This window comes from Callithrix jacchus, chromosome 7 (assembly GCF_049354715.1).
Source record: "Callithrix jacchus isolate 240 chromosome 7, calJac240_pri, whole genome shotgun sequence".
Lineage (NCBI taxonomy): Eukaryota > Metazoa > Chordata > Mammalia > Primates > Cebidae > Callithrix > Callithrix jacchus.
The window spans coordinates 123,817,416-123,833,348 of record NC_133508.1 but is presented as its reverse complement, the minus strand read 5'-3'; the positions used below and the strand labels follow the sequence as shown (position 1 = coordinate 123,833,348).

The window sequence follows — 15,933 nt, the reverse complement described above, 5'->3', positions numbered from 1 at the left end:
GAAATACTGCCATTTGTAAATTTATAATTACAATTTTTTAAGACAATTTTCTTGAATTTCTCTTTAACCTCTCCCCAACCTAATTGAGTCAAGGTACACCAGAAATTGATGCCTTTTATTAGGTCGAAAAAGTTGAAATAACTTAGTGCCAATGAATGACTCATTTTGTTTTAACACACACACACACACACACACACACACACACACACACACAGAGAGAGAGAGAGAGAGAGAGAGAGAGAGAGAGAGAGAGAGAGAGAGAGAGACAGAGAGAGAGAGAGAGAGAATTAAGAATGTAACCAGCATATTTCCAAGTAAAGGTATTATTTAATACCTATTTTTCTCTTCTTAATTTTGTTTTCTTAAATGATGGGATCTTGTTCTTGCTCTGTTGCCCAGGTTGGAGTACAGTGGCTTGATCATAGCTCACTGCAGCCTCAGCTTCTAGCCTCAAGCAATCTTCCTGAGTCAACGTCTTAAGTAGCTGGGACTAGAGGTATGTGCTACAATGCCTGGCTAGTTTTCAAAATTTACTTTTAGCTTTTCAGAGACTGGGGGCTCTACTCTGTTGTCCAGGCTGGTCTCTAACTCCTGAGCTCAAGTGATCCTCCTACCTCAGTCTCCTGAGTCACAGGGATAAGTGTCAGCCACTGTGCCTGGCTTCTTTAAAAATTGTTTAAAATACCATTAAACTTAGTGTTCTTTGTTTTACTAGTGGAAATAAGAACAGAAGCACATCATAGATATCTCTACCTCGAGGCCCATAGATAGGCAAATTATTAGTCAACAAGAAGTTTGGAGTAAAATGTATATATTGTCCTTTTTCTCCACATTGTCCATATTGAAGTGTATAGGGGTCGTCTCCGTATTTCAAGTAAGGATCAGCAACTATGACATCTGCCTAAAAAGCAAAAGAACAAACAAAAACAAATTTCAAGAGGAACAGAAACAAGAGATTTTAGAAACAAAGGACTTCTATTCATATACATAAAAAAGTTATATTACTAATTTAATTACTAAATTAGTGATTAGTAATTAATAAAGAATTACAAATACTGAGTTTTTAAAAGCACAGGAGGAAAGAAGCAGTTTAGGAGTTAGATGAAATAGCCTACCTGGTCATATGATTCTTGTTTTGGCATTAAGTACTCAGGTTTTGATTTCCAGGTCATTGGAATTAAAATGCTTACATTCCTGAAATAAGCTCTTCGTTTGGTGGCATAAAACAGGTAAGTAGAAGCTTCAGTTACCATTGCCTGACAAAATTTAAAATAACTTGTGGTAATAATTCCACAGTGAAATGAACATAAAAATACATATATAACTAGATGAAGCAAATCTAAGCCTCCTTTCCTCAAACATTTTGGGAAAACTAACTGAAAATAGATTGAATTTTTTTTCTACATATCTGCAGTCTGTAAACTCCTTATTTTCATATGCTTAAAAACCGTCTTTTAAAATGTTTCACCTATCCAGGCCTGCATTCAGCATCACAGGTTGGAGATTGAAATGAGGGTGCTGGGTGGGATGTCAAAGTGATTAAGACTGGGAGCCTGTTAATATTAATAACAAAAATTGTAAAGTTGTTTATTTAATCAAACAGAGGTGTTTCTGATTGTTTAAGGAAATTTAGAGTTTAAAGTTTGGTAGATTATTATAATTGATGTCAATTGAAAAAAAGTTTTGCTGGATTTATTTTGAGTTATCTTCTCAGATGGAGTGTGTTCATAAAAGGCAAAGTTTTACCAAGTAGAAATGAAAATAGAAATACATAGGTCTCATTGGCTTCAGGTCCCAGTTTTGCCATTTATTGTGAGATTGTACAAATCCCTTGATTTATACAACTGTAATAATTCTTGTTTTTGAATTCCTATGGGGATACTGGGAGGATCAAAGAAGATAGTATATATTAAAGTGATATGTATAAAGTGTTTTTTATTATACTGAATAATGCAAATAAGAAAGGTATATTAATTTAAAATGTATCATATCTTATTTATAATAAGATAGGTATCATTTTGTACTTTTCCAGAGTTTGAACAAGTATGCACAACTGAAAATATGTGTAGGATAAAACTCTGGGACTTAAGTGTAGACTAGTTTGCTGAACGTTATAAAAGTAACTTTATAAAAATAAAATTTGAGAATTATTTTCTACTTGCTGTAATGTCTTTCTGTTAGCTTAACTAGTTGAAAAAAAATATTAGGTCAGCCTTTTAATGTTTCATTGAGGAATGACCAATAGTATTAACATATAATAAAAACATATTTAAACTAAGCAGGTATTAATCTGACAGTTTAGATAAATGCTATATAAATGATAACTACTGTTGAAGCAATTTTGGAAAGTTATCACTCTATGAATGTATTTGCCAAGGCACCATGAGTTGAAAATACTTATTGAAATAAAAATATGTGGATAATACATTTTTCTCTTACCTTTATGTTTTGAATGAGTTTTTCATCTTCTGGTACACTGGGATTAATTGCAATGACAATGCCATCATATCCATTGTTACTTAAAGTTACCCATGAGCTTTTCAACACTGGCAAGAGAAGCAAGGATAGGAAGAAAATCACCTTCAGACTGAACAGCATTTTTGCACATGGTACAATAAACCTTTTGGAAATGTACAAAGGGTATTTATGTACCTCTTAACTCAGGAGTTTGCATCAAGACCAAAATATTTGCATAAAGATAGCATAGTAAATTACTAAAGTATCTTGGCGAACTTCCTTATCTTACTCACTCTAAAGATTTAGTTGTTAAGTATCAAAGGGGATTATGCTGAACACATTTATCATACTTTCCAAGACAGCTGACTCAGTAAGTATTTAATGAATTGAATAATTCTTTTAGGTTGTGTAGTTGTCATCATTGAAAGCTTAATTGAAGCTTTTGTCATTACCATCAAATAGTATTAGAGATGTAAATCCTGGGATTTGTTTATTGAGAAGCACAATCTGGAGGTATGAGGAACTGAAATTCAAGGCACCAGGAAACAGTAGATTAAAAAAGGGATTTGAGTAGGAGTGACAGCGTCTTAAGGGTTTATATTATTCTTCCTGGGAGTAATAAAAGCACAGTGGTTGAGAACAGCTAAGGGGAATTTTATTTTTATCTTTTGCAATAACTACTTGTATATTTATTTCAGACTTGAAATAGCACTGAATGGTTTACATATGTGGATAACTGTTACTTAATATGCTCCAATTAAGCTTTCTTTTCTGGATTGAACACTAATCTTCCTTAGCTTGGGAAAATTCTACTCATAGCATTGTGAGCTGGCTCTGCAGTCAGATACATCCAAACCGGACTCTTGCCTTGGTCACTCAACAATCAAGTTATTCTTTGTCAGAGTTGTGTAGCTCTTTTTTAGGCCTAATTTATTTTCTGTAATATCAGACTAATTATGGGATGTTGGGAGAATTAAATGAGATAATCCATGGAAAGTACTCCATAAAAGCTTTCTGACATCTATTAAGTACTCGACATATTATCTATTAATATTAAACATTATTTATTATATTATGAATAAAAAACTAGCTATAAATTTTTGCCAATTAAATTCTATGTTTTCATTGCCTTTTTAATAAAACTTTTAAATATAGTCTTCCAGTGTTTAACTGGGGAAGGAACTTGCCTGAGCTTGCCTGAGATTAGAGGAAACTGTCAGAATGAAACTATAGCCTTTTAAAAATGCTCTTGATTATCTCCATCTATTTTGACAGTATCCTATCGATGTTGATTCAGTTTAGGTGTGGCCTCACCTGTAAAATCTTCCCAAATCATTGGCACTACAAGTAATCTTACTTTGTTTGAACTTGTTTGAACCAGTATATTTATGTACTACCTGTATCACATTTGTTATTATTAATATACATAGTACATCTCCCTACTAGATTGTAAACTCTTCTTTGGAAGGAAGAGATTACTTTTTTGAGTATAACCTATCAATCTCAATTTTATTAACTGTTATATGAGGACAGTAATAGCTATCTAGAAGAAATGTTGTGAGGGTTAAATGAAATAACATGTGGGAAAGCACCCATTATAAGTGCTGGTACATAACCCTCAACAAGTTTATTCTTTGCTTTTTATATATATATAATTCTTTCTAATTCATATGAAAAAATATGTGAGTGCTTCTAGGTTCCAGGCTCAGTGCTCTGCTCTTTAGAGAGTACTGAAATGAGTAAAACACAGTCACTCCCTCCAAAGAACTTGAGAATTTGTTGCATAGATTAGATTAGAATACAAAAGATTAAAACAGAAGATGAAGTAAGAGAAAATTCTAGAAGAGAGTTACAAACACAGTACTAGGAAGCCAAAAGTTGGGAAATGATTTTTCTTTTTTTAAAAAATAAAATTTTTATTTCCATGGGTTTTTGTGGAATCGGTGGTATTTGGTTACATGAGTAAGTTATTTAGTGGTGATTTGTGAGATTTAGGTTTACCCATTACTTGAACAGTATATGCTGAACCCAACTTGTAGTCTTTTATTTCTCACTTTCTTCCCACCCTTTCCCCCTGAGTCCCCAAAGTTCATTGTGTCATTCTTATGCCTTTGCATCCTCATAGCTTAGCTCCCACTTACAAGTGGGAACATACTCTGTTTGGTTTTCTCTTCCTGAGTTACTTCACTTAGAATAATAGTCTCCAATCCCATCCAGATGGCTGCAAATGCCATTAATTTTTTCCTTCCTATGGTTGACTAGTGTTACATCATATATCTATACCATATTTTCTTTATCCACTCATTGATTGAAGGGCATTTCGGTTGGTTCCACATTTTTGCAATTGTGAATTGTGCTGCTATAAGCATGTATGCAAGTATCTTTTTCATATAATGACCTCTTTTCCTCTGGGTACTCAGTAGTGGGATTACTGCATAAAATGGTAGTTCTTTTCTTTTTCTTTTAAGATGGAGGTTTGCTCTGTTACCCAAACTGGAGTGAAATGGCATGATATCAGCTCACTGCAACCTCTGCCTCCCAATTTCAAGCAATTCTCCTGCTTCAGCCTCCTGAGTAGCTGAGATTACAGGTGTCTGCCACCATGCCCAGCTAATTTTTGTATTTTTTAGTAGAGATGGGGTTCACCATGTTGGCCAGGTTGGTCTTGAACTCCTGTCCTCAGGTGATCTGCCTGCCTCGGTTTCCCAAAGTGCTGGGATTACAGGCATGAGCCACCATGCCTGGCCAATGATGTTAGTTTTTAAAGGAATCTTCACATTGCTTTGTACTAGTTTATAAAACTAGTACTAATGGTTGTACTAGTTCACATTCCACCAGCAGTGTAGAAGTGTTCTCTTTTCATCGCATCCATGCCCACATCTATTATTTTTTGATTTTTGATTATGGCTATTCTTGCAGGAGTAAGGTGGTATCATATTTTGGTTTTGATTTGCATCTCCCTGATCGTTAGTGATGTTGAGCAGTTTTGCATTTGTCTGTTGGTCATTTGTATATCTCCTTTTGAGAATTGTCTATTCATGTCCTTAGCACACTTTTTGAAGGGATTTTTTTTCTTGCTAGTTTGTTTGAGTTCATTGTAGGTTCTAGATAGTAGTCCTTTGTCAGACGTATAGATTGTATATTTTTCTCCCACTCTGTGGGTTGTCTGTTTACTCTGCTGACTGTTCCTTTTGCGTTGCAAAAGCTCTTTAGTTTAATTAACTCCCTGCTATTTATCTTTTTTTTCATTGTATTTGCTTTTGGGTTCTTCTTTGTCATGAAATCCTTGCCCAAGCCAATGTCTAGAGGGGTTTTCTGATGTAACCTTCCAGAATTTTTATAGTTTCAGGTCTTAGATTTAAGTCCTTGATTCATCTTGAGTTGATTTTTGTACAAAGTGAGAGATGGGGATCCGGTTTCATTCTCCTACGTTTGGCTTGCCAGTTATCTCAGCACTATTTGTTGAATAGGGTGTCCTTTCTCTACATTATGTTTTTGTTTGCTTTGTCGAAGATCAGTTGACTGTAGGTATTTGGGTTTATTTCTGGGTTCTTTATTCTGTTGCATTGGTCTATGTGCCTATTTTTATAAGAGTAACATGCTATTTTGGTGACTATGGTCTTACAATATAGTTTGAAATCAGGTAATGTGATGCTTCAGATTTGTTCTTTTTGCTTAGTCTTGCTTTGGCTATGTGAGCTCTCTTTTGTTCCATGTGAATTTCAGGATTGCATTTTCCAGTTCTGTGAAAAATGATGGTGATATTTTGCTGGGAATAGCATTAAATTTGTAGATAGATTTTGGCAGTATGGTTATTTTCACAGTGTTTATTCTACCCATCCACGAGCACGGGATGTGTTTGCATTTGTTTGCGTCATTTATGATTTCTTTCAGCAGTGTTTTGTAGTTTTACTGGTAGAGGTCTTTCATTCCTTGGTTAGGTATATTCCTAAGTATTTTATTTTATTTTTTTGAAGCTATTGTAGAAGGAGTTGAGTTTGTGATTTGATTCTCAGCTTGGTCACTGTTGATGTATAGGAGAGCTACTGACTTGTGTAGATTAACTTTGTATCCTGAAAGTTTGCTGAATTCTTATATCAGTTCTAAGAGCATTTTGAAGGAGTCTGTAGGGTTTTCTAGGTATACAATCATATCATCAGCAAACAGCAACTGTTTGACTTCCTCTTTACTGATTTGGATGCCTTATATTTCTTTCTCTTGTCTGATTGCTCTGGCTAGTTAGTACCTCCATGTTGAATAGAAGTGGTGAGAGTGGGCATCCTTGTCTTGTTCCAGTTCTCAGAGTGAATGATTTCAACATTTCCCCATTCAGCTATATACTGGCTGTAGGTTTGTCATAGATGCTTTTTATTATGTTGAGATATGTCCCTTGTATGCTGATTTTGCTGAGAGTTTTAATCATAAAGGGATGCTGGATTTTGTCAAATGCTTTTTTTGTGTCTATTGAGATGATCATGTGATTTTTGTATTTAATCTTGTGTATATGGTTTATCACATTTATTGACTTGCATATGTTAAACTATTTCTTCATCCATGGTATGAAACCCATTTGATCATGGTGGATTATCTTTTTGATATGTTGTTGGATTCAATTAGCTAGAATTTTGTTAAGGATTTTTGCATCTATGTTCATCAGGGATATTGATCTGTAGTTTCCTTTTTTGGTTATGCTCTTTTCTGGTTTTGGTATTAGGAAGATACTGGCTTCATAGAATGCTGATGTCTTCAGCTATAGGGTGAGTAGGGAAGGACCATCGGGTGTGGGCAGGGCTAGGTGTGTCTGAGCTCAGACTCTTCTTGGGCAGCTCTTGCTGTGGATGCTGTGGGGAATGGGTTTGTGGTTCCCAGGTCAATACAATGATATTCCCAGGAGGATTATGGCTGCCTCTGCTGTGTCATGCAGGTTGTCAGAGAAGTGGGGAAAAGCCAGCAGTCACAGGGTTCACCCAGCTTCCAAGCATCCCAGAAGGTTGGTCTCATTCCCATCATGGCCCCCACCCCTACAAACAGCACCACATCTGTTTTCAGGTAGTGGGAGAGCAGGGTTGAGAACTTACCCCAGGTTACTAGCCTCCCATGTGTGAAAGCAAGCAGGGCTTTTGTGCCTTCCTGCCTGTGGAGTCTGCACACTGCATTCACACCCTCCCCAGAATTCTGGCCAGGAGACTTTGTATTTGGCTGGAATTGTTACGAAGTTCAGCAGGAAGTTTCCTTCTTCTTGTGGTCTTTTCTCAGTATCTCTGGCAGCCCTCTCCAAGGACCCTATGGACAAGGCAGAAATGACTCTCCAGAGGACCTAGAGAGCCTAAAGGCCTTCTCCTGCTGCTTCCTCTACCTCTGTATTTAGCTTGACTCTCTAAATTAACTCAGCTCCAGGTAAGGTCAGAATCTTTTCCCATAGTGTAGACAGACTTTTAGGTTCCCCAGTGAAGGTGTGTGTTCACAGATGGACAATCCCCCTTTCCCATTTCCACACCTTGGTCACTCACAGTATTTTGGGTGTCTCCTGGGTCCTGTAGGATCAATTTGCTTCCTTCAGAGGGTCTGTGGGTTCTCTCAACTTTCCTGGTTTATTCCTACAGTAGTTTTGGAGCAAAAGTTCATGATGTAAGTCTCCACACATTGCTCTGTCTGTGTGGGAGCTGCAATCCAGTCCTGCCTCCTGTCCACCGTGATCCCTTAGATTTTCCTCTTGTAGCTTACTAAGCTTTTAAAAGATAATTATTTTGAATTCTTTGTTAGGCAATTCATATATCTCTATTTCTTTGTGGTCAGTTACTAGAGCTGTATTCTTATTACTTTGGTGGTGTTATAGCTCCTTGATTTTTTATGCTCTTTGAAGCTTTGCCTTGTTGCATTCTCATTTGAAGAAGCAATAAACTTCTCAGGTCTTTTATTACTGGCATTGGGAGACAACAGTCTTCTGTCTAGAGATGTGGAGGTATCTCAGACCATTTCAACTGATGTATCCTCCTACTGTTCTTCCCTCTTAGGGGGTAGTGTCAGGAATGTATGCCTTCCCTTGATGTCATAAAACCAGGTCAGATAGTGAGAACTTTCCATTTACTTCTCCTAGGGCTGGTCTGAGTGATCTGGAATGATCAAAGTGATCAAAGTTGTGTACCTTCTCCCAGCTTAGCAGAGCTGAGCCATCTGTTGATATGTGTGCAGTGTCTTTGCAGACTTATGTCTGCCATCTTCAGGGGAGCACATGCACTGTCTGCAGGGGAACCTGGGATGCCATCTGTGAAAAAGTGCAAGGTGCTGGCAGTGATGATAATGGTGGGAATGTGTGCATGGAGTGCTGTGACATGTCAGTTAATTGGGGTTTCACATGTGATATAACCCCACAGGGTTCATGGGTGGTATCTGCAAGCCAGCCAGTAGCATCTGTGACCAGTTGTCGAGATCTGTGTGCCCACTACTTTGAGCTTCTGCTCCTTTTTAGTGCTTCTTGCTGTCAAACAATTCAGTTGTGCTAATCATCTCAGTGTTCTGGATGGGGCAGGACAGAACTGGGTTTCTCAGCATCAACCTTCAATGCTGGGAGAGATGGGTGCTCACTTTGCCCTCACTTCCACCTGTGGAAGAAATCATAAACCAAGGGGCTCTTCCTCGGCACTGAGTTGTGCCATCCTGTGTAGGGGGTGATGTGCATAAAATGAAACTGTTCTTACCTACTTTAATGCATAAATTATTTATTTATTTTTGCTCCACCGTGATTCTAGAACATCTTAGCTAGATTCCTAAGCTCCCAAAAGGTATTATTGTCCATGGATTGTAAAATTGGTGTTTCTCTGGGGAATTGAGGGTTGGAGCCTCCTATCCCATTATCTTGCTGATATCACTCTCTAGATACAATTTTATTTATCTTTTTACCCTTAGCACAAAGTACAGGAAATTTGGTACATAAACATTTAATATACATATGTAGATGGCCTTTATAATTATAAGTAACTTAATGAATACTCAAAATATTCTAAAGGAGTTAGGTTTAAGAACAAGTATTTATCTAGTGCCTGTATGAGTCACTCACTATTCTAGGCATTGAAAATAGAGTAACTTTCAAGTTGGATAGAGTTTCTTGCCCTCAAGATGCTTATATTCTAGGGGAAACAATAAACAGAAAGCCCGAATGACATTGAATTTGAGGCTTGAATGATGAGAAGGAGTTACCAGTGTGAATATCTAGGGAAAGGATATAATAGGCAGAAAAACAGCAAGTATAAGGTCTCTGAGAGAAAAATGAGCTTTCATATTTGAGTGAAATAGTGATGGCTAGTGTGGCTGAAATGCAATGCAGGAGGGAGGTGAAGACAGAAAGATAAGCAGAGGCTAGATCATATAGAGCTTTGAAAGTCATGGAAAGGAGCTGAATTTTACTTTAAGCAAAATGGGAAGACATTAAAGGGGTCTTAAGAAGGAGAATGATATACCTTGATTTGTGGTTCAGGGTAATAACCTTGTGAAGAAAAGGTGGTAGATGGCCAAGAGCTGAGTCAGGAAACTCTTTTAATAGTTCATATGAGAAGTCATAGTGGCTTGGGCTGCAGTTATACAATGGAAAAGGTGAGGAACTGATTTTGAATTTATTTTGCAGATAGTGCTAATAGGACTTGATTTGGTGTGATGTGTGAGGAAAAGAGATGACTCAAGGATAACTCTTAGATTTTTTACCTTAGTCTTGAATGTATGATACTATCACTCACTGAGATGAGACAGGCTAGGAGGACTGTGGAGTAGTCGACTTTGTTGAGAAATCAAATAAAAGCTTATTATTGGCATTGCCAAGATAAAGATCATTAGCAAACTTAACAAGAAGAAACCTTATAGGAACAGGTCTAGAAGAGAATGGACAGTGAAGAAGCAGGATGGTGACTACAGATAAATCTTTTCAAGGGATTTTGCTGTGAAGAGAAACAGAAATCATCACTGGCTGAGAGAGGTGTTTAAGATGGAACTATTATAACAACTATAATGATGGGAATGATCCACTGGAGAAACAACATTTGATGATGTAGGGCTAAAGAGGGGACATTATGGGAAAAAATTTGGAATATTTGAAATAGGTGAGAAGGCAGAGTATGTCAGTACATATGAAGAAGATTGAGAAATTCATGATGGGAAATGTGCTTATTTTGTCATCAGGAGGCAGATATCAGGAAGTTTCCTACTGTCAGGTGATACCTTATTCTACCTTTTTTTCCATCTGTTTCCCTTGTTATCTGGTTTTCCAATCTTCTGTTTGATGTATGCCAGAATGTAAGTTCAAAAGATTACCAACGTTGATTTCTTTATTGGGCTTTATGTGTAGTATGTTTAAAATGATGTTTCCCACTCATAAGCCTATTAATTCTAAATACAAAAAGAGGTGGATGCCATATGTATAAAAATGTGATTACACTCATAATAATGACTCAAATATAAATTGCAAGTTTTCCAAACTTGACCTCTAGTTGTTCTTCATGTCTCAAGTAGTTTTCCCAGAAAGACTCTATGTATGTCTTGCAGGAGCATATCTGAGATGATATAAGCTAAATCCTTCCTCTCCTTGATTTACTTTGTCCTCAGAGTCATTGGAGGTGAGTGTTATCATGACCACTGTGACTGTCATACACTTCTACACGCTGATGTCCTTGCCAAGGGTTTGTCTACAGAAGCTGTCAACTCTTGAGGTATCTGGAGTGGATATAGCCTAACTTTGAACTCTCCTATTCCCTCACCCTATTAATAAAAAGTGCCTTGACAGATTTTTTTTTAAAATTCAATTTCTGTGTTGAAATTTTTCATTTTTCATCAGTTTCTTTAATGTATTTATAACTTTTTCTTAATTATTGTTCACATTTTCCCAGTTCTTCATGTCTCCCATTGAAAAAATTATATGTACTGATGTTGACATTTTAAAATTTATATGCTTAAACCTAATTGTTTTTAAAATAATTATAGAGATTTAAGTAAGTATTATTTCCTCCCAGAAAAAGTGTGCCCTTTCTTTGTGAGGAGCCAAGCTGAGTCAGTGGTGAGCTGCAGCTTTAGGTAGTTTCAGTTCACCTCTAGTTTCAAATATCTAGAGTATTACCTGTTCTGTGTGTATTACCGGCCTCTCCCTCTAAAGGGATTTTGAGACCTAAGCACTTGGATACTTTTTGCTTTCCAGCCCAGCCACCAGCCTGTTGTGCTGCTGCTTACTCAACAAAAGTCTCATGGAGAGAATTGGTAGGTAGGTAGAATTACCTCTACACTTGACCTCCGATAGATTCCAATCTGTTACACCAGTGTGCATGGTTGTTAAAAGTTCTGCTGGCTTTGCCTTACTTCAGCAGAGTTCCTCTGCTTAAAACACACCCTATTTTTGTGCCCATGCTTCCTCTAGGAAGAGTTTGTCCCTTTCTGGAATTTAGTTTCTTAGATTTATATATGCATATATGTAGCTTATTCTCTCCCTTTTCTGAACACCAGCTCATTAATTTTGACATTTAAATAAACTATATAGAGTTTATATATAAACTATTTATAAACCCTATATAACAATTTATATACACTGAGATGTCGATCACCACCTGCAGAGATCACCACCTGCAGACCCTGACTCAACGATGGATGAATAAATGCACTCTCACATTCATTACAGTGATTCAAGTGGGCTAGGGATGGTTGTCAGCTGCTTTCAGAGGGTGATTGCAGCCAACTGACCATGACTCCCTCTCCATCCTCACATTTATTCAGTATAAATTTCATAACAGGGGTTCTAAGTCTACATGCTTGTGGATAATTACCATGTTAATTATCCATGAAAGAGTGGTTTTACGAATGATAAAAGCTTTTGGTTCCAGGGCCCAGAGTAAACACCATTGACAGGTAATTCCCCTTTGACCTCTCCCTGAGAGGACCATCAGCAAAGTTTACATGAGCAAACAAATTGGAGTAGAGACAAAGGAATGTGGGCTAAACAGACTTAGCTGGGGAAACTTTATTGCTGTATCTTTTACCCTATGACTTAAAATTCTAATGTAATGAACTGGCTGCCTTCAGCCTGTTCCATCAAAACCTTTTGGCCTTACAAAAGGTTTGAGACTGTAATCTTCTAACTTTCCCCAATATTTTGCCAGTCATTCCAAGTAAATATCAACATACAGTTTACATATAAACTATATATGTAAATAGTTAATTTAAATGTTAAAATAAATGAGTTGATGTTCAGAGAAGGGAGAGAAGTGAACTTGGATTCAGGGAAGGGTTAAATAGATGTGACTGGAATTAAGCCAAAATTGGTTAGTGAGTACAAAAATACTGTTTAGATGGAAGGAATGAATTACTTTATTTGATAGCACTATAGAGAAATTATAGTTAACAATTTATTATGTAATTGAAAAAGCTAGGAGAGAAGAATTGTGGTATTCTTAACACAAATAAAAGATAAATGTTTGAAGTAATGGATATCCCTATTACTCTGATTTGATCATTACGCATTGTATACATGTATCAAAATATCACATGTACCTCAAAAATATATACAGCTATGATATATCAATACAAATTCAAAAACATTCTAAAAACATCAAAAAGGACTAAAAGTTAGACACCTAATTTTGTGCCATGGAAAACAGCATGAGAAGGGAGTATAAACATTAAATAAATAAATTTGCCTAGTAAAAAATTTGTTTAGATACAATTTTTTGTATCTAAACAAATGTAAGTCCCTGTAAGATTCTAATGGAGCTAACCTCACTCAATGACAGTTTTCCATTGCTCACATGTTTAATAAAGAGTCTGAAAACTTTCCAGTCTTATATAGTCTTATGTTCATATCTAATTATTCATATCAGATATGCAGTATTTACTGGAATCATAAAAAAAAAACTGGTCCTAAAACCCAGAAGTTGACTGTTAATTATTGTTATCTGGCAAGATTTATGTAACTTTAATCATAAGGTTCATGATATGGTTTGGCTCTGTGTCCCCACCCAAATCTCATCTTGAATTGTAATCCTAATTGTAATCCCCATGTGTTGAAGGAATGATCTAGTATGAGGTGACTGTATCATGGGGGCAGGTTTCGCTATGCTGTGCTAGTGATAGTGAGTGAGTTCTGATAAGATTTGATGGTTTTAAAAGTGGCCCTTCCTCTTTTGCTCTTTCTTTCCTGCTGCCTTGTAAAGAAGGTGACTCCTTCCCCTTTTGCAATGATTGTAAGTTTTCTGAGACCTCCCCACCCATGCAGAACTGTGAGTAAAATTAAACCTTTTTTGTTTATAAATTACCCAGTCTCAGGTAGTAACTTTATAGCAGTGTGGAAATGGACTAATACAGTTCATGAACTTGGATTTAGAACTGGGTGACTTGTTAAACTCCCATAAAGATATAATAATACTCGGACTGTTAAGTATAAATTAAAGGCCTGTATAAAGTAAATTTACTATATTTTCCTGGAGTCCACAGCCTGTCACCCACCATATTTTGAATTTGAAGATATGTAGAGAGGAGAACAAATTTTGTTTGTTAACATGATTTATAACTTTTAAATATTTAAATGTATATTCCTTGTACCATATTGTACCATTTATACACAAATGTTAGGAATGTGCCTCTTAGACTTATTTTTTACTGTGCTCTTGCCAGTAGACTTTATTCTGCTAGACTTTATGGTTTCTCCCTGTTCCCTGCATTCCAAGCTCTTTTTATTTTATTTTATTTAAGATAGTTGTGCCTTTGTTCTTGTCATTCCCTCTTTCGGTAATGCCCTTTTTTGCTTCCTGGTAGAATCTCTCACATTCTTCAAAGTTCAACTAAAATGCTGCTTCTTGGGAAGCCCATCTAACCATTTGGTCATTCCCTCCTCTGTGATTGCACAGACATTTTTAGTTGTTATATGTTATATCACCTACAACATATCACCAACTTTGCAAAACAGGTTTTTACTGTGTTATTCCCAGTTATCTTATGATAAACTCTAAAATCCTTAGCGGCACTTGCAAGGACCTCACCTTATCACAGCCCAAATACTTAATTCTTCAGTCTCATCTCTTACTCTGGTCAGATTATTCCTTCTGTTTCTCAACTACTTGAGGATCTCTTCTAAAGCTTTTTACACATGCTGTTCCTTTTGCCTTGGGCATTATCTTCTACCCTTTTGGTGCCTCTCTACTCATTCCTTCTTTAAGTTTTTAGCTAAAAATTTACTTCTTTTGAGAAATTTTCTATGACTCATTGATTATGTTAGTTCTTTCTGATATAAAAGTGCCCATAGCTCTCTATACTCTGCACTTAAACGGTATATTCTATCTTTGTTCATTCATCTATTAATGCTATTGTTTCCATTGGATTTCATGAGTGTGCCTGTCTTGTTCACAGTTATATCCCCATTACTTAAGCATACATCAGTTACTTTAAAGGCTTTGGCTAAACATTTCTTGATAGAGTGAATGGAAGGATGAATTCAAAACTTCATGAGAGAAGTCTTCCCACTCATCTTATTCTCCAAGTGCTTATATAATGTCAGGCATGGAGTGTGTACTGAATGCTATTGTTAAATTTCATTTTAATAAATATGTTTCCTTTGTTTATGACTTATTTGCAGTGTAACACTTAGAATTTTCAAGTAAACTTGGGTCAATTTTACCATTTAAAGTACTTTTATGTTTTCTGTATTTACCTGTAATCTTCTATGAAATTTAGGATTCTTTATGGATCTTTTTTTTTTTTAAGTTTGACAGCAATTTATTTGTCACTTATACTGATAGTCTGGGAGGGGACATTGCACACAGGGCCACACAAGGTCTGCACTCAGGAGCAGAGTAAACAACCAGGGGCCATGGAAGGCAAGCTTTTCAGTGTCAAGAGGGTGACTTGCCCCTTGGTTCCTGTGGGAATATGTGATTGGCCTGTTTGAATGATTCCACATGCTGGCAGTGACTGAAGCTTGCTCCTTGGGAATAAACAAGAACTGTACTTGACCCCCATGATCAGAAGGGTTATTGGCTAGGGAACCTTTTCTACACTAGTAGAGTAGGGAGGGGAACTTATGTTAGGCCATCTGAGGCCTGTCTGGTTTTCTTCAGATATAAAAACAAGCATGCTATGGGACCTTAGTTTTAGTCCTTGTACCATTGTAGTACATGTCACTAAAGGACCAAACAAAAATAGAAAAGAAACTTTACAAGATTTTATTTGCATATGCCCTGTTCCTCCTTCAATGTACCTGCTCTAGAGGTAAAGACACATGTTAGTCCCTCCCCTTTTATGTCCCTTCATAAAGCCTTGGATAATGCCAAGTTCTTTTTGATGGATACCACAATAACCAGTGACTTAATAAATGTTACTGTTTGAGGAAGCCAATCTTTATTTGAGTAGCTATTGCCAGCCAACTTTTTTTTAATGTTTTATTTTTATTTATTTATTTATTTTATTGCTTTTAAGGTTTTGGGGTACATGTGCAGAAGATGCACGATAGTTGCT

The 15,933-nt window shown here is 36.4% G+C and overlaps 1 protein-coding gene and 1 long non-coding RNA gene across 9 annotated transcripts in view; one reads left to right on the top strand and one right to left on the bottom strand.

The window, feature by feature from the left end:
* Positions 1-2,616, bottom strand: part of LOC100393317 (calcium-activated chloride channel regulator 1-like) — a 51,741-nt gene extending 49,125 nt beyond the window's left edge. For all 3 annotated transcript variants that reach the window (XM_017974890.4, XM_002751048.6, XM_054236496.2), the window contains exons 1-3: positions 2,440-2,616; positions 1,116-1,256; positions 754-901 (exon numbers count right to left, since the gene is read on the bottom strand). In XM_017974890.4, coding sequence (XP_017830379.3) covers positions 754-901; positions 1,116-1,256; positions 2,440-2,598 — 448 coding nt within the window. In that variant the 5' untranslated portion in view covers positions 2,599-2,616. The remainder of the gene's footprint in view (positions 1-753; positions 902-1,115; positions 1,257-2,439) is intronic.
* LOC128928210 (uncharacterized) overlaps positions 1-15,933 on the top strand; it is a 188,240-nt gene that overhangs the window by 3,132 nt on the left and 169,175 nt on the right. For 4 of the 6 annotated variants that reach the window (XR_013520226.1, XR_008473016.2, XR_013520225.1 and 1 more), the window contains exons 2-4: positions 400-496; positions 1,168-1,229; positions 11,050-11,153. This is a non-coding gene — a long non-coding RNA (uncharacterized LOC128928210). The remainder of the gene's footprint in view (positions 1-399; positions 497-1,167; positions 1,230-11,049; positions 11,154-15,933) is intronic. The other 2 variants (XR_013520227.1, XR_013520223.1) reach the window with 1 other exon arrangement.